Source organism: Salvelinus alpinus, chromosome 2 (genome assembly GCF_045679555.1).
Source record: "Salvelinus alpinus chromosome 2, SLU_Salpinus.1, whole genome shotgun sequence".
NCBI lineage: Eukaryota > Metazoa > Chordata > Actinopteri > Salmoniformes > Salmonidae > Salvelinus > Salvelinus alpinus.
In genome coordinates, this window is record NC_092087.1 from 49434140 (window position 1) to 49460389 (window position 26250).

At 41.8% G+C, this 26250-nt stretch overlaps 1 protein-coding gene across 1 annotated transcript in view; it reads right to left on the minus strand.

Annotated features, from left to right (window-relative positions):
• Positions 1-815: 815 nt before the first annotated feature.
• LOC139564053 (voltage-dependent calcium channel subunit alpha-2/delta-3-like) overlaps positions 816-26250 on the minus strand; it is a 65945-nt gene continuing 40510 nt past the window's right edge. The window contains exons 17-38 of the mRNA XM_071383272.1: positions 22774-22848; positions 19557-19640; positions 18935-19006; positions 17802-17863; positions 17015-17082; positions 16796-16841; positions 16323-16420; positions 16038-16131; positions 15656-15751; positions 15405-15523; positions 13181-13258; positions 12904-12965; positions 12762-12806; positions 12505-12567; positions 12339-12409; positions 12076-12151; positions 10423-10463; positions 10252-10307; positions 9997-10114; positions 8724-8836; positions 8298-8380; positions 816-8084 (exon numbers count right to left, since the gene is read on the minus strand). Of these exons, the coding sequence (XP_071239373.1) occupies positions 7992-8084; positions 8298-8380; positions 8724-8836; positions 9997-10114; positions 10252-10307; positions 10423-10463; positions 12076-12151; positions 12339-12409; positions 12505-12567; positions 12762-12806; positions 12904-12965; positions 13181-13258; positions 15405-15523; positions 15656-15751; positions 16038-16131; positions 16323-16420; positions 16796-16841; positions 17015-17082; positions 17802-17863; positions 18935-19006; positions 19557-19640; positions 22774-22848 (1713 nt within the window). The 3' untranslated portion in view covers positions 816-7991. The remainder of the gene's footprint in view (positions 8085-8297; positions 8381-8723; positions 8837-9996; positions 10115-10251; positions 10308-10422; positions 10464-12075; positions 12152-12338; positions 12410-12504; positions 12568-12761; positions 12807-12903; positions 12966-13180; positions 13259-15404; positions 15524-15655; positions 15752-16037; positions 16132-16322; positions 16421-16795; positions 16842-17014; positions 17083-17801; positions 17864-18934; positions 19007-19556; positions 19641-22773; positions 22849-26250) is intronic.

Sequence of the window (26250 nt, forward strand, 5' to 3'; positions counted from 1 at the left end):
ATCAAAACAAAAAGATATCCGCCATATTGTGCAGTCAACAGAAGTCAGAAATAACATTATAAACATTCACTTACCTTTGATGATCTTCATCAGAATGCACTCCCAGGAATACCAGTTCCACAATAAATGTTTGTTTTGTTCGATAATGTCCATCATTTATGTCCAAATAGCTCCTTTTGTTAGCGCGTTTTGTAAACAAATCCAGAGTCACGAAGCGCGTTCACTAGGAGCAGACGAAATGTCAAAAAGTTCCGTTACAGTCCGTAGAAACATGTCAAATGATGTATAGAATCCATCTTTAGGATGTTTTTAACATAAATCCTCAATAATGTTCCAACCGGAGAATTCCTTTGTCTTCAGAAAAGCAAATAGAACAGAGCTCGCTCTCACATGAACGAGCGACCTCTGACTCATTACCCTCTCATTCGGCCCCACTTCACAGTAGAAGCCTCAAACAAGTTTCTAAAGACGGTTCACATCTAGTGGAAGCCTTAGGAAGTGCAACATGACCAATATCCCACTGGTATCTTCAATAGGGGCTGAGTTGAAAATCAACGAACCTCAGATTTCCCACTTCCTGGTTGGATTTTTTCTCAGGTTTTTGCCTGCCATATGAGTTATGTTATACTCACAGACATCATTCAAACAGTTTTAGAAACGTCAGAGTGTTTTCTATCCAAATATACTAATACTATGCATATATTAGCAACTGGGACTGAGGAGCAGGCAGTTTACTCTGGGCACCTCTGGGCACCTTATTCATCCAAGCTACTCAATACTGCCCCCAGCCATATTAAGAGATGACAAAATCATAGTTTTCTTTCAAATAAAAAGTTTATTCATATCACATCAAATGCATTGTAGGAACTTCAATTAGAGGGATAGTTCAACATAATTACACATTTACACACTGGTTTCCTTACCCTGTAAGCATCCTTTTGACAAGGTATGACAACAATCCATGCTTTGCTTTTATTTACCTGGCCACTGTTTCCAAATGCTAACTTTTTACAAATCCAATGCAAATCAATGATACAAACTTAGCATTTTTCGCGCTTCGTGTCTAAATACAGTATGTACAATGTGTATTTTCAAATGTCTCAAGTGAAACTGTCTGTTTATTTTATCTAGTCTGATATGTACCACGTATACAGCTCAATCCCCGACACACCAGCAACCTCAGCCCAGCAGGATAGCCTACTGACTTCCTCTACACTGCTGTGAAAAGTATTTGCCCCCTTTCGGATTCTCTCTATTTTTGTATATTGTTGATACTGAATGTTATCAGATCTTCAACCAAAACCAAAACCTAATATAAGGGAACCTGAGTTTACAAATAACAAAAAAATATATATACTTATATACTTATTTCATTAACAAAGTTATGCAACACCCAATTCCCTGTGTGAAAAATATTGCCCCCTTACACTCAATAACTGGTTGTGCCACCTTAAACTGCAATGCCTGCAACCAAACGCAACCAAACGCTTCCTTGGTTTGACTCAAGTTTGCCAAAAAGCACCTGGAAGTACCTGGATGATCATCAAGACTCTTGGAAGAATGTTCTATGGACAGACAAGTTTAAGTATAACGTTTTGGATGACATGGGTCCCATTATGCCTGGTGAAAACCAAACACTGCATTCCACAGTAAGAACCTTATAACAACGGTCAAGCATTGTGGTGGTAGTGTGATGGTTGGGAATGCTTTGCTGGCTCAAGACCTGGACGACTTGCCTTAATAGAAGGAACCATGAATTCTGCTCTGTATCAGAGAATTCTACAGGAAAACATCAGCTCATCTGTCTGTGAGCTGAAGCTAAAGCGCAGCTGGGTCATGCAGCAAGACAATGATCCAAAACACACAATCAAGTGAAAATGGCTAAAAAGCCACAAATGGGAAGTTTTGGAATGGCCTAGTCAAAGTCCAGACCTAATTCCAATTGAGATGTTGTAGCAGGACTTGAAACGAGCAGTTCACGCTTGAAAACCCACAATTGTCACTGTGTTAAAGCAGTTCTGCATGGAAGAGTGGGCCAAAATTCCTCCACAGCGACGTGAGAGACTGATCAACAACTACAGGAAGCGTTTGGTTGGAGTCATTGCAGCTAAAGGTGGCACAACCAGTTATTGAGTGAAAGGGGGCAATTACTTTTTCCCACAGGGGCATTGGGTGCTACATATCTTTGTTTCTTAAATAAATTAAGTAAGTATGTAATTGTTGTGTTATTTGTTCACTCAGGTCCCCTTTATCTACTATGAGGTTTTTGTTGAAGATCCGATAACATTCAGTATCAAAAATATGCAAAAGTAGAGAACATTTGAAAGGGGCAAATACTTTTTCACAGCACTGTAGCTACTGATCGCAAAATGTCCTATGTCTACACCACACCCTTTGAGCCTCTTACAGGATGTTGTATGTAGAGAATTGCTACAGTATTATCACTGCTCTCTATTATCACATGGCTCAGTGATTGTATTTGTACTTATTTTATGTTTTACTAGTTGTCATGTTTTTGTGTAAGATCATTATGATAAACCGTACGGGCTAAATACAGTAGCTTTTTATTCATTTGTTTAGCTAATTCCATTAGGGTAAGTGTAAATCAACACCCACATAAATGCAACTGTTGAAGTAAGTAAAGAATTGGAGCTGAAAGACAGATAGAAAATATTGATTTGTGTTTATTTAGATAGTAGCAGCGTCCTCAAACGAAGGGGTTTGGGATCGGGGTAAGCATTAAAGGTTATAGGTTACAATAAAAAATGTAAAACATGCAAATGTTCATATTTTCAGTTTACAGCCAGAGCTCTGAACTTTATTCCTTTCCCGTAACTTAAATGTATTTTTTTTATCCTTCACATGCATCTTTTTAATCTGGTGAAGATGTTCTCTGCTGTAAAATTTAAAGCAGGCAGAATACATTGACTTCAACCATCCTCTCGTCTCTGTTATTTTACATGATCCCTTCCATATCCCAAAAGACAGAATTATATTCTTCAAAATAAAGCTACAAATATTTACCTCTAAAATCGTACAATCTCTATACCGTCTTTTTTACAGTTTCTTTTCAATTGTATAGTACTCTTTTATTAAAAGGTGGATTATTTTTGTTCTTTTAATTCATATGACTACCTTTACTTAACTCTTGTTATTTTCTACAGTGCATGTACAGTACACAGGGATATTGGTTTCTTTGCTCTGGCATCCACAGAGGGGTCTGTAACGCGCTCAGGATCTCATCATTGCTGTCACAGTGCTTTCTCATCCTTTATTACTGATCCAGAGCGAAGCTGTGAAACATTTTGTTATTCTTACATGTTTTACCCCTTGACATGGTCAAATAACTCAAGCATAGATTGATCACTTTTTTCTAATTTTGCACACAGAAACTAGAGTAACTTGGTAAAAAAGAATGCCACTGATTGGCCTATAGGTGGCGCTGTTAAAGGCAGTCTAACTTAAACCTTCATATCTGCTGCCCCGTTTCACCTAGAGACAGGAAACTTTGTATGTAGGTGTCTTTCCTCATGCTGCACACATTTTCCTCAAGGACTCATAAGGTCTGTTAGGATAGATTTTCCTCCATCTTGGACATTTGGAAAATCTTTGAAAAAGGTATTCTCATGAACCATAGGTCCAAATAAAACCAAATTCAGTGGAACATTGTTAAATTTAGGGTTACTGATAAATCTTGAAATCAGATTATACGTGTCCATTTAAATCCTTTGTAAATCCACTTCACAATGGCCGATCAACGTCAAACGTTTTAGTGTCATCAAAGACATTACTGTGATGAGCCATGTTAAGTTCCTGTAGCACATTGTCAAGACAACCATGAGACCAGACATAACCCTGGTCTCAGAGTCCACAAAGACCATCATTATTTTTGAGCTGTCAGTCCCTTGGGAAGATTGTCTTCAGGAGGCATACAAGAGGAAGAGGGCAAAGTATGAGGGACAGGTCATCGACTGTCAGAAGCAGGGTTGGAAGGCTAGGTGCATGCCTATCGAGGTAGGCTCCAAGGGTCTTGCTGGGCAATCCCTCTACAGAGCCTGCAGCGCACTTGGCATCAAGGGAGTGAAGAGGAGAAGAGCCATAAGCAGCACAATGTCTCTGGATCAAGAGAGGAGATCCATTGGGAGCAGCGTAATGCTACCTAGAGACATGTCAGGATCTGATCAACCTTGGTTGGGTCGCCTGTGCGAGGGTGTGTGATGTTGACCCGAAACACCCTATGACTCCAGGTTACATCACTAATTATGTGTCCAGGAGCATCAGAAAATGTATTCATTTGATTAAAAAAACAAGAGGCCTCCCGGGTGGTGCAGTGGTTTAGGGCACTGCATCAGTGCGGCTTGGTTGGGTTGTGTTTTGGAGGACGCATGGCTTTCGACCTTCGTCTCTCCCGAGCCCGTACGGGAGTTGTAGCGATGAAACAAGATAGTAATTACTAGCAATTGGATAGCACGAAATTGGGGAGAAAAAAAACAACAAAAAAAACAAGGAAACAATTAACAATTCCCTGTTCCTTATCTGTCGTGATTGGTTTTGAGGCTCCTTCGGTGCGTGACATCACTCTGAGCCCTGATATGGGGGAAGATGAAACCGACTAATGGGAAAGAAGCTACCTCTCTTGCTGTTGTATGATGCTAACCAACCCAAACGTGTTACTGTTCACTATGATACAGTAGTCTCACCCCGCTGCGAAGTAATTAACCCGGTTGGGCAGTTGAAGGTCTTCCCAACAAGTACACCAAAGGTATCCTGGAACCCTCTTCCTCTCTGCTCAAACATTGTGATGTCCTGGTGGCTCACGTCGTGTGTACAGTTGACCAGGGGGTTATGCCAGTATGTGTAATTAATATGACTGATGAGAACCAGATTCTAAAACGGGGCATGGAAATTGCCACTCTATTCACCGAGGAAGAAGTAGATAGTGAAACAGTGGAATTCGAAAAGCGGAGAGAAGAGGGCATCACCCCTTCCTGGTCTGTAAACACCATTGTGGCGCAATTTGGTTTGGAAAAGGGAGGTTTTGAACGCGCCGAACTTCATTCCATTCGTGAACTGCTCCATCGGCACACTTCTGTTTTTAGTACAGGAGATACGGATCTAGGGCAAACTCACCTTACGATGCATCAGATAGATACCGGTAACGCAAAACCCATTAAAATGGCCCCGCGCAGGATCCCCCTCCAACTGCAACAGGAAGCCGTAGACCACATTTAGCAGATGCTAAAGAATGGCATCATCCGCCCCTCATGTAGCCCCTGGACAGCCCCTGTCGTTCTGGTAAAAAAAAGAGACTCAATGATGTCACTGAGAAAGATGCTTACCTGCTCCGGAGAATTGACGATGCTCTTCACAGTTTGAACAAGGCTCGCTGGTTCTCCACCCTTGAGACAGTCGGGTTGGACCCCAAAGACAGATCAAAAACGGTGTTTTCTACCAGACGGGGCTTGTTTGAATTCAACGTTTTACGTTTTGGTTTATGCAACGCACCAAGTACCTTCTAGAGGTTGATGGATGTAGTCCTAGCAGATTCACAGTAGACCACCCATTTAGTTGATTTGGATGACATTATTGTGTCCGGTCGTACCGTTCAAGAACATCTCTTCCACAAATCTCGAACCTCTGCTTATCATCCCCAGTCAGATGGGTTGCTCGCGCGCAACTAGCACACGAGAGAGGTCATCTGGCCTTCAGCATCGTCAGGAGAGGGGTCTTCCGGTCTTGTTCAGCAATGGGAGGCGCCAGCAGCATCTCCTTCAATGGGAGGGAGGTCAACGGGAGCCCAACTTTCTCGGGGAGCACGAGCAGTGCGAGACCAGAAGCAACTAGCGTGGTCCAAAGAGACCACATGGCTTCGGAGTGACTCAGGGACGGTCTTTTCCATCCAGGATGGGGGAGAGTGTGTTGAACTGGGATGTTCTTCTACCGTATGTCATGATGGTCTATCGTAGTAGTGTTCATGCATGTACTGGGTTCAACCCATACAAAGTGCTGTTTGGTTAAGAAATTGTTATTCTAGTCGATGTGATGCTTGACATAGATCACAGGGAAAAAATTCAGTGAATATGTATTGTGGCTGGATGACACTTTGTCTACATTAGTGTGGTCAGTGAAAAGACACCAAGCTAGTGCCTCCGGTCAGCAGAAAGCTAACTTTGATTTTCGGGCCAATTTTCTATGTTAATCTGTGGTTGAATTGGTTTGGGTTCGAAATAAGGCTAAGAAGCGGGGGTTATGTCCTAAGTTACAGAGGTGCTACAAACACCCTTTCCAAGTGCTAGAGCAGGTTTTAGAGGTCCTGTGCCGCATAGAACTGGCGGAGAGAGGTCCTGAAACTGTGGTGCATTTCAAACAACTCAAACCCTTTGTTCCTTGTTTATTTGCACAGACTCCGGTACGACCCGGCTGGGTGGGAGAGAGAGAGAGATTTCCTGCCCAACCTCGCAGGCCTTCCCGCCGACTGGAGGTCAACCCATGACCCAGTTGGGTTATCACCGGCCGGGGTTCCAGTCTGCTGTGGATTTTCCCGGAGAGAGGCTGTTCTGCATCCAGGGCTGTTGTTGCCAGCTGCATATAGCACACGAGAGTGGTCATCTGACCTCCAGCTTCTACGAGAGGGTACTTCCGGCATTCTTCAGCAACGGGAAGCAGCATCTCTTTCAGTGGGAGGAAGGTCAACGGGAGCCCAACGGTCTCGGGGGGCATGACCAGTGCAAGTCTGGCAGGCACCAGCGTAGTCCAAAGTTACCACATGGCTTTGGAACAACTCAGGGACGGTCTTTTCCACCTAGGATGGGGATAGTGTGGTGAAGCTGTAGGACAGCCTGTAAGGGAAGATATTACTAAATCATGAACTAATTGCTCACATCTGTGCCTACTTACAAGACTCTGACCAGAATTCTGAGAAACTGATATAAGGCAGAGCTGAGATTGCAGGCAGATCTTGGCAGAGGAGCTGTGCTTTGATGAACGCTGGGCTTATAGCCTTTGCAAGTATCTGCATTGCACTCACCTTAACAGAGGGAGGTTTTGGCCAGTTCTCCTTAACCGTTCAGACAAGTAAAAGATCTGTCTTACTTGTCTGAAGGACAAGTGGCAGAAAAAGTTAATGTCAAGCCCTGCAGATAATTCCACCATGGGCAACTGGCTACAAGAACTGAGCCGATGGACAAGGGGCAATGAAATGTGGTATGTAAACCTTATGTATGTCTTTAGAAGCTGTGTGAATATAAAGTCACTGCAACCTTAGATGGCTGCACCAGACCAAGTGGTGGCACTATAGATCTCATCGTCACCAGTGCCACCATATGATACCAGAGCAATAACTATTGATCAAGTGGACTTTGTCTCATGCAAATAAATTATGTCAAATATTGTGATTTGTATATCTGTATAATCATATATCGTTGCCTGTGTTATGTTGTCTGAACGTAGGGAAAAGTGGATATTTTATTCTGTAAAATTCTGTCCTGCCGCTTGCACAGTCAGCGTATTACAGCTGTGAGTGTATTGAAGTATTTTGGAACGCTAATGTGGAGTGAACCAACAGATTTAAATCAACATGGTAATGCTTTCACTGACTGCACATAAAGGAAGATAGTTCCTACATCACAGAGTGCTGGCTTTGTTATCCAACTGATCTTGTGTCCTTTCTGTCATCCTGTGAAACCCGTTCATTGCTGCTCGCAGGTGTATTTTTTCTGTCTAATGTCCATATTGTTTTCCCCTTGGAATATTGTTCTGTTTCTCTTGAACAATGTCGTCTAATTTGTTATTTCTCTGCTGGTCAGGGAGATGCTTTACAATTGGTCCATCTCTCTGTTGGTAATACGCAACTCAGTTAGTTATGAGCAAGTTCTTCTTGTTGGCGAGGCTCCCTGTGCGTTGTCAGCATTTGATGGTGCGCCAGTCTATCAATCTCTCCAGTGTTAGGTCCAGTGTTGGGTCCAGGACGGTGGGCCTCGAGGGCGGTGTGGTCACCTGCTAATGAGAGTGGCCAGTAGGGGGAGCAGTGCTGCTGTAAGGGGGGCAGAGAGGCCTGCTGCTCCTCCACACTCCATGGCATTCTCCTGCATCAGACACAGGGGGCATCACAGGAGTTTCAGACCATAGAAATGAATGAATACATACACTATATATCTATATGGTTCAGACAATATACGGATGGTCACATATATGATTAATGTCATGTTATTAAACACTCATAAACAGGCGTTCATGTACTTTCTGTGTAATCACAGAATTGTGACGCAGACGCACACACATATCTACATACTGCTTACCTCAGGGTGAAAAGGATGACACGATTCTGGCCGCTTTCTGTCTTTCTGAAACTTCAGCCTATCACATTTCAGAGACTCATTGTGTGCAGAGGGGTTAAGGATAGAAATACTGATGAACCACACCTCAGATACCTTTAACTGATACTGTGGTGACTGTTTCTGCAACATCATTCTAGCATGATGAGATAACCAAACCGTAATGCACGCTTCATAAATAGCTACATGTATGAGATATGGATTAATACCTCTGACAATGAAGAAGCTATTCACATTCACAGAAGACTAAAGTCTAAGTTCAGAGTTCACTTACAGTTAACTTACAAAACCCATCTACTTACAAAACATTTATACTAAAAAACACTCAAAAGCTTTGTACTAACATTACACTCAAAAACCTCAAACTTATTGAGGGTTAGTAAAGGATATACATAATCTCGATGGGATCCATGGAAACCAGGGGGGCAGAGCTGCAGTCACACTTGTTGTCCACGACGACCATGAAGAGATTACTGCTGGGAATCTGCTGAATTACAAAAGATCTGAGGAGGGAGAGAGAGAGAGAAAGAGAGAATGAGAAAGCGAGTTGAGTTGATTCAGTTGATGCTTTTAACATGAGGCTAGGTCCCTATTTTCTCCACTTCCTGTCTGACTGACGTGCCCAAAGTAAACTGCCTGTTGTTCAGGCCCTGAAGCCAGAATATGCATATAATTGTACCATTGGAAAGAAGACACTTTGAAGTTTGTAGAAATGTTAAAATAATGTAGGAGACTATAACACAATAGACATGGTCAGAGAAAATCCAAAGACAAACCAACCGGAAATGTTTTTTGGGGGAGAGCACATGCTCTTTACAATGGAACGTATAGAGAAATAATTAAATCTAGCTCCCATTATGCAATTCCTATGGCTTCCACTGGGTGTCAGTAGTCTTTGTTCAAGGTTTCAGGCTTGTTTCTTCCAAAACGAGTAAGAAAAATTAGTTTTACTACAGGGACACAGACTTGGAAATTTGTGTATGTGCGCGATGACGAGGACATGCACCTGCTAATATCGTTTTCCTATTGAACATAATTCTTTCCGTATGAAATATTATAGTTTAATTACATTTTACGGTATCTGAGTATTAATTAGAAACATATTCTGACTTGTTTAAACAAAGTTTAGGGGTAGATTTTCGGATTCCTATCTTGGCATGTTGAACGAGTGGATTACTCAAATCGACGGCGCCAACAAAATACTTTTTGGGATATAAAGAAGGATTTTAATCTAACAAAACGACACTACATGTTATAGCTGGGACCTTTTGGATGACAAATCAGAGGAAGATTTTCAAAAAGCACGTGAATATTTAATCGCTATTTGTGAAACCTGTGCCGGTGGAGAAATATTTTGATGTGGGGCGCCGTCCTCAAACAATCATATGGCATGCTTCGCTGAAAAGCCTACTGTAAATCAAACACTGCAGTTAGATTAACAAGTATTTAAGCTTTCAACCGATATAAGACGCTTGTATGTACCTAAATGTTTAATATCCATAATTTTTATGATTATTTACTTGAATTGCGAGTCCTCCAGTTTCGAGCCTTTCCCAGAACTAACCCATGAAATTACCCTGTATTGTGTATACACCATCAACACAAAGGTTAAGTGAGTTTATCAGTGCCTAATACACAGGTGAGGTAATTGTGTTACAAGTACCTGACACACCCCTCACAGTCGATGTTTCCCGTGGTCTCTTTGATGGTACGCTCAGAAACGAAGGCAGGGTACTCCGTGTCACATGGCACCATCATGGTCTTTCCCCTCGACCTTTGGGCTGGAAATGGGACATGTAAATCTTAACATAATAAAAACACGAAAGACTCACACACACACACACACACACACACACACACGTGTGCAAGCACCCTTACACACACACACACCTCAAGGTATATTCTTACACACACTGACCTTTGACTGAGAGATCAACATGCCACCAGCTGTAAAGGTTGAACTCCAGCAGGAAACTGATGAGGAAAACAAACATACATTGATATAATAATACAATAATATGTACTGTGGTTGATAATCAATGCATCTCATTATTTTATCGTATCAAGGTGATTATTTTATTGTTCTCACATGACAAGTTTGGTCAGGAGCCATTTCACGATGGAGAAGGGCTGGGAGAGAAGAAATTAAATAATTAGCATTGACTGGATGTATGTAAGTCTGATGAGTAGTTTAGGGACAGTATGTACATGTGATAATATTTAGGGACGGTACTACAAGTGACAATATTTAGGGACAGTACTTACATGTGATAATATTTAGGGACAGTACTTACATGTGACAATATTTAGGGACAGTACTTACATGTGACAATATTTAGGGACAGTACTTACATGTGATAATACTAAGGGGCAGTACTTACATGTGATAATATTTAGGGGCAGTACTTACATGTGATAATATTTAGGGGCAGTACTTACATGTGATAATATTTAGGGGCAGTACTTACATGTGACAATATTTAGGGGCAGTACTTACATGTGATAATATTTAGGGGCAGTACTTACATGTGATAATATTTAGGGGCAGTACTTACATGTGATAATATTTAGGGGCAGTACTTACATGTGATAATATTTAGGGGCAGTACTTACATGTGATAATATTTATGGACAGTACTTACATGTGACAATATTTAGGGGCAGTACTTACATGTGACTATATTTAGGGGCAGTACTTACATGTGACAATATTTAGGGAGAGTACTTACACGTGACAATATTTAGGGACAGTACTTACACGTGACAATATTTAGGGACAGTACTTACACGTGACAATATTTAGGGGCAGTACTCACATGTGATAATATTTAGGGGCAGTACTTACATGTGATAATATTTAGGGGCAGTACTTACATGTGATAATATTTAGGGGCAGTACTTCATGGAATAATATTTAGGAGCAGTACTTACATGTGATAATATTTAGGGACAGTACTTACATGTGATAATATTTAGGGACAGTACTTACATGTGACAATATTTAGGGACAGTACTTACATGTGACAATATTTAGGGACAGTACTTACATGTGATAATACTAAGGGGCAGTACTTACATGTGATAATATTTAGGGGCAGTACTTACATGTGATAATATTTAGGGGCAGTACTTACATGTGATAATATTTAGGGGCAGTACTTACATGTGACAATATTTAGGGGCAGTACTTACATGTGATAATATTTAGGGGCAGTACTTACATGTGATAATATTTAGGGGCAGTACTTACATGTGATAATATTTAGGGGCAGTACTTACATGTGATAATATTTAGGGGCAGTACTTACATGTGATAATATTTATGGACAGTACTTACATGTGACAATATTTAGGGGCAGTACTTACATGTGACTATATTTAGGGAGAGTACTTACACGAGACAATATTTAGGGACAGTACTTACACGTGACAATATTTAGGGACAGTACTTACACGTGACAATATTTAGGGGCAGTACTCACATGTGATAATATTTAGGGGCAGTACTTACATGTGATAATATTTAGGGGCAGTACTTACATGTGATAATATTTAGGGGCAGTACTTCATGGAATAATATTTAGGAGCAGTACTTACATGTGATAATATTTAGGGACAGTACTTACATGTGACAATATTTAGGGGCAGTACTTACATGTGATAATATTTAGGGGCAGTACTTACATGTGACAATATTTAGGGGCAGTACTTACATGTGACAATATTTAGGGGCAGTACGTACATGTGATAGAGAGCGTGCGCTGTCACTGCTGCCAGCATACTCTCTACAGAGAGCCTGGTAGTCATACAGAGTGATCCTAGAGAGAAGAGAAAATAGACCATTCATTGTGTGTGTGTGTGTGTGTGTGTGTGTGTGTGTGTGTGTGTGTGTGTGTGTGTGTGTGTGTGTGTGTGTGTGTGTGTGTGTGTGTGTGTGTGTGTGTGTGTGTGTGTGTGTGTGTGTGTGTGTTCAGGGTATGACTGTAACATGATTTCTCCTCTAACCTTTTGAAGGAGCCCATGAGAAGCAGCTTGTTCATAACAGCACTCTCCACCTCTCCAAAGAACAGCCCCGTCTGAGGAAGAAGATGTTTATTTAAATGTAAATACTAGGAACCAGGGGAGCTACAGGACACACACATACACACGTCTAGTATATTATTAATGGTACCTGAGAGTTGTCCTCTGTGACCAGAATAAATCCGTTGTTGTCAATAAGGTAACACTTGATGTCCTGTTAGAAATAAAGAAAGGAACATTAATTCAGATCTTCAAAGCATGACATCATTTAATAATTCAACACTGAGAGGAAACAAAGAAAGGTCACAGACAGTACAGACAGGAAGTAGAAAAGCTGAGACACGGACCACAGGCTAAGAAACAGGAAGTAGCATGAGCCAGTGACAGACAGCTACTGTCTGGTCTTACCTCATTATCACAGCTAATGGAGCACTTCCCATCCAGAGCAGCACACTGGATCGTATCAATAAGATGAATAAATTATTAGAATAATCCATAAAGCATGTCTCATAGCACTGGATATTGTGTGTGTGTGTGTGTGTGTGTCTACCTGTCTACTAGCGGTCCAGAACTTCCTCTGAAAGAATTCCAGCTTCATCTGAATCCCAACGCCTATAGTGGGTTTTAACAAAAACACAAACAGAACACAATCAGCACACTGTACATCTAGAAGAGGATTTAAAAATGTATTAAAGAGTTTCTTCACGTCTTCAAAGGAGGCTTAATATCGTTTAAAACATTACAGTTACTAGCCTATAACAGGTACAGTAGCTCTCTATGTCAGGGAGAAGTTAAGGGAGAAGTTAGGGGCTTTTCAGGGAGCTTACAAGCAACAATAGGCGACTTCCTGTCATCCAGTAGTTGTATGGCAGTGCTGGCCAAAACCACACTCTTATTCTCATTTCCTGGAGTAAAACAGGAACACAGAGAACCACCGATATTAGCCTCAATCAACAAATGTTGTGTAAATGGAAAAGAACAATTCCTACTATTTCAATAGATCTTATAAAATACACTATATATTCCATTCCACCCTCAGCACCTCAGCATAATTCATCACAGCTGGAAAACCAAGTCACAGAAACAAAAGGGATTACTCCTTTTCTAGCCTAAAGATGGCGCCATACCCACAGATTTCAGCAGGCAATAGCAACCCACAGCACTACACTCAGTGATGGAATCCCATCAGTAGCCTACAACCAGGGTGTTTGAAGTGATTCTGACACAGAGAGAGGGATGTGTTCTTATGAAAATAAACAGTTCTGGTACTAGAACTACAGAACCTCTGGGGACAGGGATTGTTGGAGGAGGTTACAGTATTAAACAGGGGAGGTGATAGTAAAGGAGGGATATTTTACAACAGACTAAGGGATGAGAGCAGTTAGAGGAAGGTAGAGGCTGGTAGACAACATGGAACAACAGTGTGATCCTGATCCTCTCCTTCCCTCAGTGGGAAGAAAGTGGGGCACATTAATTACAGACAGCAGAGAGAGACGAGCTGTACAACACAACCCAGCTTCTCTAATACACAGAAGCTCACTCTCCCTAACTTGTGATTGAGTGTAATCTGCAGCCTATTTTCCACCCCCACACCCCACTCAATAGATCTATTTAGTTAACCCTGTGTACTGTATCTCTGTGGGTTACCATGGCGATTCAATGTGTCTCTGATAGGTTTTACCATGACGATTTGGTGAATCTGTGTCTCTGATATAGGGTGTAGATAGCCTCTTCGCTCAGTTTGACTTGTACACATTAATCTAGTCTCCTGTCACTGCAGGCGACATCCCGTTCCCCGAAAACATATTTATCAGCCCCTCTGATTTACCTATTTCCGTGAAACTTTTCTCGTCACAAAGCAAATCTATAATACGGAATGCCTTACCGATTGGTACGGGCTATAAAATGTGTGAACTATGGTAAAAATAAACGTTTAAATCCACATTTTCCAAAAGTCACTCCCTAGTCCCCGTACTCCGTAGTAGTTGCCATGCAAGATTACCGCGTGATCTCAGCTGGCAACGAACCTTTGGCTTTAGGGTGTGTGAGGGATCAGCTGGGTCAAGTGGTCCGACTGCGCCCTCTGCTGGAGGTGGGCCGCAGTACAGCCACTACTGATGAGCTCACCTGAGGCCAAATGACTGATTATTGTTTGTGCTCTCTTAAGGACCTGACTGAAGGGGCAGAGAGGGGAGAGTGATTATGAGCTGGAGACTATGATGAATTCCAGGACAGTAGGATTCCCTGTTATAGGTTTGGCACCAACTGTTATTATTTTATTTTTTTGATAGCCATTACCCTGGCCTTTGTTTGTACGTTCCCAGGGAGAGTTGAAAGAACACCGATTACAGTTTCCTTCTTTTTGTTGAAGTCACGTCTCTGCGTCTCATTTCGTGCTGTCCCACCTATGATTTTGTCAGTGAATAGGTATGGCTTTTCACAGGCGATATGGTGTGAATTTGGTAAACTCTGGAAAAGTTGGATTGAAATGTTTTTTTTTCACAGAGTGTATAGTCCGTTAAAACCGTAAGGCATTCCGGATTATAAATTTGCCTTCGGTGACAGGAAAAGTTGATCGGAAATAGATAAACCAGAAGGCTGGTAAATATGTTTTCGGGGTTCAGGATGTCGCCTTCAGCGACGGGAGAGCAGATTAATGTGTGCAGGTCTCCCAGAGCGAAGAGGCTAACTACACCCTATATCAGAGACACAGATACACTGAATCTTCATGGTAAAACCTATCAGAGACACACTGAATCGCCACGGTAACCCACAGAGATACAGTACACATGGTTAACTAAAGAAATCTATTGACTGGGGTGTGGGGAAAATAGGCTACAGATGACACTCAATCACAAATAAGGGAGAGTGAGCTACTGTATATTAGAGAAACTGTATATTGAAGTAAAATGAAGTTGTATTTCAAAGACAACATAATTCAAATACAGTGCAAGTAAATGGTGTAACACCTTGTGTTAGGTGCGGGTGTGTTTCGGGTGAGGGGATTCTGGACATAGAGTAAAGGTACATTTTGTGTAAGTGTCTCCACACCTCCAAAGGGGATCGAGTAGACGAAGGTGCCGGGAACCTGCTCTGCTGCTCTCTTGTACCACAGAGGGAAGTGGTCAGCGTTGAACACCCCCTCCTTATCCTCCGCCGTCAGGAAGTCTCTGATGAGACACAGGAAGCCATGAAGGAGTCAGAGGAGAATCTACAAGTCACTGGTGAAAGTACAAGTCACTGGTACATTGCTTTGTCTCAGTTGTTGCACTGATTGGCCAGATGCTCAGTATCGTACTCACTGATTGGATAGGTGCTCTGGGACAACAAACAGGCTGGTTCTAGAGAGGCCAGTGCGTGTGCCTAGGTAAGCAATCTCCACTCCTTTGTCTGAGTTCCTGTTGGGGTGATGGAAACAAACAAACAAACAAACAATGAAAACAAAAGGTAAAACATTCAGCACATTAATCACGATACCACAGAGTAGCGAGGATTGTGGGAAGAGGCGGGGATCAAAGCAGAGAGACCTAGTGACACGCTGATGACGTTGATGTTTAGAACTGTTTGTAACGACGACCAACCCCGCAAAGTAAGAGATGTGAGAGAGCAACAGAGGGAGGCGTGTTGCATAAAGGAGTTGAGGAGGAGTTAGTTCATGTTCAGGAGTTAGTAGGCTAGACTCACTCGGACTTGTTGAGGGCCAGGCCGGTCCAGTAGGCCTCCAGTGGGGCTGTGACCACAGCATCAAACAACACCTCCTGGATCAGCTCTCTGTCACCTACGGCAGAGAGGGAGTGGTTCAGTCCTGGAAACACACTACCAAGTCCTCTACAGACAGGACATAGGATATAGGGTTAGGGTTAAGGCTAGGGTTGAAGCGAGGGTTAGGGTTACAGCTAGGTTATATGATTTCCCAGGATATATAATGAAACCCCAGTAGCCTATAGATCCCAGTGTGGTGTAACTTACATTTGATGTGTGGCTTGCGTCCGGTCAGGTAGAGTTTAATGGCCTGGATCTGGGAGAGGGAGCGGTGCTCATGGTGCTCATCTGTGTTGCAATACGTCCTGTCAAATGAATGGGTAGAAACACACCCAAAACACTTGATGAGGAGCTGACCAACAGAAACTAAATTACAGAAAGACAAATATAGAAAGTGGCACACTATTTCAGGCAAATAACCCATGTTGCTGCATTTCAGCTGAACAGAACAGAACATAACAGACAGACATGCTGTTATATCACACGGCTCAACATAACATACCTACTAAGACATACAGGGTGCGTTCACATGAATTCCCTCTATCTACTCAGATTTCAGAGCACTCTTGACTGAGAGTGAATTTACGAACACACCCACAAAAAGCAATAACCTATATAATGCTTGACTGACCAATCCCAAGCTCATAACCCCCTACATTACCCATAACCCCTTGCATTACCATTCATCTGCCAGCGCAACATCTGGCTGTTCCAGGTCAAGGAGCCCTGCAAAACACATGAACATCAGATAAGTGACGCTTCAACAGGGCCAGGCTGAGTGCACTGATATATGACCTTAAGAACAGGCAGACCACAGGTAGAGAATATCCATAAACATCTCTGAAACTGATGAAGCTCTCATAGTTCGTTGAGTGAGTGAGGGAGGGAGTGACTCTTACCTGCTTCCACTGAGACGTTTCCTCTGAAGAAGAATTTTCCATGACCTCTAGACAAAGCCACTCCGACACTAAACACAGAAACACACGGCAGGGTGAGCAGCAGAGAGAAGTCAACAGTTACACTCTTAGGGCTGGTTTCCCAAACACAGAATAAAGCCTAGTCCTGGACTAAATATAATGTTCAGCGGGGATTCTCCACTGTGGCGCAGCGGTCTAAGGCACTGCATCTCTGTGCTAGAGGCGTCCCTACAGACCCTGGTTTGATTCCAGGCTGTATAACAACCGGCCGTGATTGGGAGTCCCATAGGGTGGCGCACAGTTGGCCCAGCGTCGTCCGGGTTAGGGTTTGGCAACGGTAGGCTGTCATTGGAAATAAGAATTTGTTCTTATTAACTGACTTTCCTAGTTAAATAAAGGTTAAACTGCTTTTCAGTCTAGGACTAGGCCACAGGAGGTTGGTGACATCTTAAATGGAGAGAATTGGCTTGTGGTAATGGCTAGAGTGGAATGGTATGAAATACATCAAACACAAGGTTTCCATGTGTTTGATGCCGTTCAATTTGCGCCGTTCCAGCCATTATTATGAGCCATCCTCCCCTCAGCAGCCTCCACTGGACTAGGCGTTGTCTGGGAAATGGGGCCACAGAGACACGTGGCATTTACACACTCACTGAACCAGCCATCGTGTCAACTCTCAGAAGGACATCGGAGAATTGATCAAGATAAATGAATGTGCTGAAAAACTCAAGAAGTGTGTGTACCCTACTCTCAAAGCATCTCCCCTCACCTGAAGGGAGTTCCCTTGACTTCAGTGTAGAAATAGTCATTGTGCATCTTCAGGAGTCTTTTCTGAAAGCACATAGAAAAGCATGGAGAATGAGGACTCATCCAATGGATCTCATTAAAAGACGATCTCCGTGCCCCTGCGGAAATTGCATTAGCATAATCAAAGAATCCCCATAAAAAAAGATGTCTGTTTACGCTAGAGACTTCTGTTTTGAATGGGCTGCGTCTCAATCCACTGCATCCGCCGATGTCGGCCTTCCGAATCTGCGGTGTTTGTCGGAACAGGAAACATCCTGCAAATCGGTCTTCTCACGGAAACGTCTGTAGCGTCCGAAGATGAGATTCTCACAAACACGATGGCGTTCTCCGTTTTGCTCTACGACCCCCACAAGCGTTAGTCGGCAACACCAATCTGCCAACCTCTTGTCTGTAGCGTCCGAAAAGTTTAGCCTACACACTAATACAGGTTTTCCAAACTCGGTCCTCAGGACCCCAAGGGGAGCACGTTTAGTTTTTTTGCCCAAGAACTACACAACTGATTCAAATAATTATCTAATCATCATAATTTGAATCAGCTGTGTAGTGTTAGGGGGGAAAGAAACGAGGACAGAGTTTGGGAAACTTTGCACTAATATGACCCCACCATCAACAGGTGAGACTGTCATGAACACGTACATGCTGGTTGTTTTGCTCTAGAAAGCCACCCCATAAGCCTCACAAGACTCGTCTGAAGGTAGCCCGGTACCAGTTTAAAAAGAAATGGAAGTATATATTGAAGTAGTTTAGAACAAAAAGTGGTTAAATTTGGTTAAAACATTATTTTTTTTAAAGATATCCTGATCTTTCTTAGATCTCTCAGATATAGGACAGACACGTCAAAACATAGTTCCTTTTGATTTATGTTTTGGACTATCTGTTTTGCCATGTATTCAATGTGTTCCTATGGGCTAATAGCAGTAAGGCCACATTTGATGAAATAACTTTTTTTGCAACTTTTTTTTAGGGGTCCTAAAATTCTAAATCAAATAGCTAAAGGATCCTTGATATGACTTTCTTAAAACAATTCCATATGTTAAAAAAGGAGAGTCGTCTTTTCTTTAATTGTCAGAGTCATAATTTAATCGTCAGTCTCACCCCTTTGTCCACTGTCTTCTTCACCTCCATGGAGAATGTCCCAGTCTTCCTGTTGACCATGGCATTACGCAGCTGAAACACAAGAACAGGATATTTATCAAGATGAAAAGAGTCCATGCTGTCTTAGAGTATACAGCTTCCCAGAACTCCCTGGAAAGCCGTGGCAATTCTTACTGACTGGACGTTCCAGGTTAAATAAATAGGGATACTTCAGGATTTTATCAATGAAGCCCTTTATCTACTTTTCTAAGAGTCAGATGAACTTGTGGATACCATTTTTATGTCTCTACGTGCAGTTTGAAGGAAGTTGCTAGCTAGCATTAGCGCAATTGCTAACTAGCGTTAGCATAATGACTGGAAGTCTAAGCTGACTGCTAGCATGCTAGTAGATACCATAGACCTCCAGTCCTTGCACTAACGCTACAGTAGTTAGCATTGGCTCACGAAACTACCTCTAACTTCCTTCATACTGGATGCAGAAACATAAAAAATGTGGTATCCACATGAGCTCATCTGACTCTGGGGAAGTAATCCCGAAGTATCCCTTTAAGTATAGTAAAGGCAGTTGTAGTTTATCAGGAGTGTGTATCAAATGTTTCGTTACGTCATGATTTAGACGTACAAAGTCATCCTTGTCCTCCCACTCCACTTCTGAAAGGTCCACACTGCTGTAGTTGGGTTTCCTCCTCTTCTGGCCCTCCTGGTACTGAGGCACAGAGGAACACACATTTGATGGGAACAGTTGAGGAAGTCTAGATTTCGGTGTGGATGGTTTGGGTGCACAGCTAAGTTAAGAGTGAACCTATACAAGGCTTCGTTCACACAGTCTTGCTCAAAACCAGAACAATCCTAGCCAGGTTAAGCAGACTGACCGCTGTGCTCAAACGGAATGTGAGCTATCGTGAGATCAGGCTGGTTCCACCAGGCTAGAACTCCCCAAATTCAATCCCAAATTGATCAGTTCAATCAACAACCAATAACATAAACATGTCCAGTCCCACACACAAAGTCCAGTAGGGTCTAGTACAGCCTCAAAATAGACAACCACAGTCACAGCACAGAGAAACACACACTTACAGTACATAGAAAACCAACACATTCTAAAACACATAGACACACACAAACACACACAGTGTCACAGAGAGGTACTAACATCACATAGACACTGTTACACACAGATCCACTAGCACCAGTTTCCAGTGGAACCCATGCAGGGTCCCAGAGAGAGAGTGAGTGTCTGTGGTCTAGTCTCTGTATGGCACAGTTACAGGACAGGAGGGTTACCTCTGGGTTAGTGTTAGCTCAGTTAGCCAGGGCCAGCCAGCCCTACAGTAGTAGCAATGGCCTGTATCCCTCCCTGCATGCATACATCAAAGGAAAAGGTGGGCATTACAGATTGAGCCTCCCAAACTTCCTCGGTAATACACACTCACACTGTTTACGTGTACGTGGTCAACATAGTCTGTCATGTGACAGAAAAGGGCACGTTCTGTTTTACAAAACACAGGCATTCAGTGTCTGTATTTAAACTATTTATTTAAAGAGATTCTCCAGTACTTTTTCTATACTTTACTTTTTAGCCAGTAGTTCTGAAATGCTCACGAGCAAAACGTTGTCTGCGAAAATGGTGTACTACGTCACGTACAGTGCATTCGGAAAGTATTCAGACTCTTTGACTTTTTCCAAATTTTGTTAGGTTACAGGCTTATTCTAAAATACATTTAAAAAAATCCTCATCAATTTACACACAATACCCCATAATGACAAACTGAAAACAGTTTTTCGGGAATTTTTGGCTAATTTATACAAATTTAATAAACAGAAATATCTTATTTACATAAGTATTCAGACCCTTTGCTATGAGACTTGAAATTGAGCTCAGGTGCATCCAGTTTCCATTGATCATCCTTGAGATGTTTCTACAACTTGATTGAAATCGTTTTTAAATGGAAGAAGTTTGGAACCACCAAGACTCTTCCTAGAGCTGGCCGCCGGACAAACTGAGCAATAAGGGGAGAAGGGCCTTGGTCAGGGAGGTGACCAAGAACCCAATGGTCACAGAGCTCAAGAGTTTGTCTGTGAAGATGGGAGAACCTTCCAGAAGGACAACCATCTCTGCAGCACTCCACCAATCAGGTAGAGTGGTAGAGTGGCCAGACGGAAGCCACACCTCAGTTAAAGGCACAACAGTCTGCTTGGAGTTTGCCAAAAAGGCCCCTAAAAGACTCTCAGACCATGAGAAACAAGATTCTCTGGTCGGATGTAACCAAGATTGAACACCTTGGCCTGAATGCCAGCGTTACATCGGGAGGAAACCTGGCACCATCCTTATGGTGAAGCATGATGGTGGCAGCATCATGCCGTGGGTATGTCTTTCAGCAGCAGGGACTGGGAGACTAATCAGGATCGAGGGAAAGATGAATGGAGCAAAGTACAGAGAGATCGTTGATGAAAACCTGCTCCAGAGCGCTCAGGACCTGCGACTGGGGAGAAGGTCCACCTTCCAACAGGACAACGACCCTAAGCACACAGCCAAGACAACGCAGGAGTGGATTCGGGACAAGTCTCTGAATGTCCATGAGTGGCCCAGCCAGATCCCGGACTTGAACCTCATCTCTGGAGAGACCTGAAAATAGCTGTGCAGTGACGCTCCCCCATCCAAGCTGACAGAGCTTGAGAGGATCTGCAGAGAAGAATGGGAGAAACTACACAAATACAGGTGTTCCAAGCTTGTAGCGTCATACCCAAGAAGACTCAAGGCTGTAATCACTGCCAAAGGTGCTTCAACAAAGTATTGAGTAAAGGGTCTGAATACTTATTTAAATGTGATATTTTTTTATATATATTTTTTTAAACGTGCAAATATTTCTACAAACGTGTTTTTGCTTTGTCGTTGTGGGCTATTGTGGATAGATTGATGAGAAAACATGTTTTTAATCCATTTAAGAATAAGGCTGTAACGTAACAAAATGTGGAAAAAGTCAAGGGGTCTGAATACTTTCCTAATGCACCGTATGTACACATACTGTACATGCAACATGTCACTGCGCTCTCTCTCTCTTGCTCTGCTGTGTGTGCATCTTGCTAGTGTTCCCTTATATGGTGAGGGGCTGAAGCTCATTGGCTAGAACTCGAATTGCTAGGAGGCTGACCCACGTGGGGGAAAATGTAGGGAAAATAGTGCAGCACAGCTTCCAGAAAAACAAACTAGGAATTTCGTGGTTAATTGAGGTAAGACAGTAATTCTACTCATAATTATGCATGTATGAACTACACACTGACACATCATTCCCAAAGCGGGAAGTAGTCGTTTAGTAGTCGCCAAAGTTCCGGAGCATGTCTTTAAAGGTCCAATGCAGCCATTTGTATCTCAATATCAAATAATTTTTGGGTAACAATTAAGTACCTTACTGTGATTGTTTTCAATTAAAATGTTCCAAAAAAAATTTTTTTTTTTGTTGTTGCTAGGACTCTCTGGGAGGAGTTTGAGTGGGGAGGGGAAACTGCAATGTACTGTAGCTGTTTAACCACTCCAAAGGTTGGTATGTGTAAAGGCTGTGTGGGTTAAGGTTAGTGCATTGTGGCAAGGCTGTGTGGGTTAGGGACAGGGGTTAGGGACAGGGGTTAGGGACAGGGGTAGGGGTAGGGTTGCAAAATTCAGGTATCTTTCCCAGAATTCCCAGGTTTTCTAGAAATCCTGCTTCGACTATTCCCGGTATAAGGAGGGAATAAGCAGGACATCCTGAATCCTCTAACCAGTATTTCTGAGGAAACCTTTGATTTTACAACCCTAGGATGGGGACATAGTGTATGAGTGGGTTTATAAGACAGTGTGTTACCAGTGGCCTCAGGTCCGGATGGGTCAGGATGTAGCCGTTGTTTGTGATGGCAAAGGCGTAACCGTGGATACCCAGCTGAAGGCACAAAAACAATATATAGAGTAGAGGTCGACCGATTAATCGGCATGGCCGATTAATTAGGGCCGATTTCAAGTTTTCTTAACAATCGGTAATCGTCATTTTTGGATGCCGATTATGGCCGATTACATTGCACTCCACGAGGAGACTGCGTGGCAGGCTGACCACTTGTTATGCGAGTGCAGCAAGGAGCCAAGGTAAGTTGCTAGCTAGCATTAAACGTATCTTATAAAAAAACAATCAATCTTAACATAATCACTAGTTAACTACACATGGTTGATGATATTACTAGTTTAACTAGCTTGTCCTGTTTTGCAAATAATCAATGCGGTGCCTGTTAATATATCATCGAATCACAGCCTACTTCGCCAAATGGGTGATGATTTAACAAGCGCATTTGCGAAAAAGCGCTGTCGTTGCACAAATGTACCTAACCATAAACATCAATGCCTTTCTTAAAATCAATACACAAGTATATATTTTTAAACCTGCATATTTAGTTAAAAGAAATTCATGTTAGCAGGCAATATTAAAACTTCTTGTCACTATAGGGGGTGCTGTTTCAACTTCGACATTTATCGTTCCCAAATTAAACTGCCTCGTACTCAATTCTTGCTCGTACAATATGCATATTATTATTACTATTGGATAGAAAACAATCTCTAGTTTCTAAAACCGTTTGAATTATGTCTGTGGGTGAAACAGAACTCTTTCTGCAGCGAAATTCATGACAGGAACTGCGAAGGTCTGAAAACGAGGCTCTGTTCTCAGATCAGTTTAAAGCTCTGTATGTATCCTATGGGTCGACATGAACTGCACCCGCCTTCCCCTGGATGTCAGTAACCAATGAGAATTGGAATGGAGTTTCTACGCAGATCTCAGACCTTATAAAGCCACAAGGAACGGAGGGAGCTCTCTTTTTGACGTTCGTCATGACGCAAAGCAAGACCTCAGGATGGCATTTTGAAACGCTCAGTTATCGGCCTTAGATATATCCGTCTGTAATTTAATTCGATATAGGTGTTAGAAACATCATAACGAAGTTATTTTAAACCGAGTTATATCAGTTTATGCGAGTATATTGCCATTTTCGGAATTTCCTTAGTATTGCGTTTTGAACATTTGGGCATGTCGGTGTCACATAGCTATTGTTAGCTGCTAGTTTCAAAGTTGAAGAGGACTTTTTACAACCGAGCAACGATTCTTTTGGACAAAGGACATCTTGCCCAAGATTCTGATGGAAGCTCGTCCAAAAGTAAGAGCTATTTATGATGTTATTCCGTATTTATGTGGAAAAATGAAAAAGGATTTGTCCGCCATTATTGCGGCACTGGTCTGGCTGTAACGCACACTGTATGTCTAGTAACGTTAATTTTAAAAATCTAACACAGCGGTTGCATTAATAACTAATGCATCTTTCATTTGCTGTCCAACCTATATTTTTTAGTCAAGTTTACGATTATTTATCGATTAGATTAGGTGCCTCTCCAAGATGGCGACAGCCAGAATGCATGAAATGCTGCTAATGATCACATTGTATAACCACGATTTGTGCTGCTAAATATGCACATTTTCGAACAAATCCTATATGCATTGTGTAATATGATGTTACAGGACTGTCATCTGATGAAGTATATGAAGGTTAGTCCAATTATATATCTTTTGCTGGATTGTTACGATCGCTAACATTTGCTGCTGGTAAATGCGGTTGTGTTTCTGGCTATTGTGGTAAGCTAATATAATGCTATATTGTGTTTTCACTGTAAAACACTTAAAAAATCTGACATATTGGCTGGATTCACAAGATGTTGGGCTTTCATTTGCTGTACGCTGTGTATTTTTCAGAAATGTTTTATGATGAGTAATTAGGTATTTGACGTTGGTCTCTGTAATTATTCTGCCTGCATCGACGCTATTTCAGATTGCAGCTGCAATGTAGAATTGTGATTTATACCTGAAATATGCACATTTTTCTAAAAAAACATATGCTATACAATAAATATGTTATCAGACTGTCATCTGATGAAGTTGTTTCTTGGTTAGTGGCTATTTATATCTTTATTTGGTCGAATTTGTGATAGCTACTGATGGAGTAAAAAACTGGTGGAGTAAAAAAAGTGGTGTCTTTTGCTAACGTGGTTAGCTAATAGATTTACATATTGTGTCTTCCCTGTAAAACATTTTAAAAATCAGAAATGATGGCTGGATTCACAAGATGTGTATCTTTCATCTGGTGTCTTGGACTTGTGATTTAATGATATTTAGATGCTAGTATTTACTTGTGACGCTATGCTAGGCTATGCTAGTCAGCTTTTTTACTGATGGGGGTGCTCCCGGATCCGGGTTTGGGAGGAATTAGAGGTTAACTAAGGAAATTGTGTCACTTCTCTTGCGTTCTGTGCAAGCAGAGTCAGGGTATATGCAGCAGTTTGGGCCACCTGGCTCGTTGCGAACTGTGTGAAGACCATTTCTTCCTAACAAAGACCGTAATTAATTTGCCTGAATTTTCCATAATTATGACATAACATTGAAGGTTGTGCAATGTAACAGAAATATTTAAACTTATGGATGCCACCCGTTCGATAAAATACGGAACGGTTCCATATTTCACTGAAATATGTTTTCGAAATGATCGTTTCTGGATTTGACAATATTAATGACCTAAGGCTCATATTTCTATGTGTTTATTATATTATAATTAAGTCTATGATTTGATATTTGTTAGAGCAGTCTGACTGAGTGGTGGTAGGCAGCAGCAGGCTCGTAAGCATTAATTCAAACAGCACTTTCCTGCGTTTGCCAGCAGCTCTTCGGAATGCTTGAACACCAGCGCTGTTTATGACTTCAAGCCTATCAGCTCCCGAGATTAGGCGGGCAATACTATAGTGCCTATAAGAACATCCAATAGTCAAAGGTATATGAAATGCAAATTGTATTGAGCAAAATTGTCCTTTAATTCCTATAATAACTACAAGCTAAAACTTCTTAACTGGGAATATTGAAGACTCATGTTAAAAGGAACCACGAGCTTTCATATGTTCTCATGTTCTGAGCAAGGAACTTAAACGTTAGCTTTTTTACATGGCACATGTTGCACTTTTACTTTCTTCTGTGTTTTAGCATTATTTAAACCAAATTGAACACGTTTCATAATTTCTTTTAGACTAAATTGATTTTTATGTATGTATTATATTAAGTTAAAATAAAAGGGTTCATTAAGTATTGTTGTAATTGTCATTATTACAAATATATATATAAAAATCGGCTGATTAATCGGTATCGGGTTTTTTGGGTCCTCCAATAATCGGTATCGGCGTTGAAAAATCATAATCGCCCAACCTCTAATATATAGATACTTGATTACATAAAGTAAAGTACAGTACAACAGTAAATGACAAG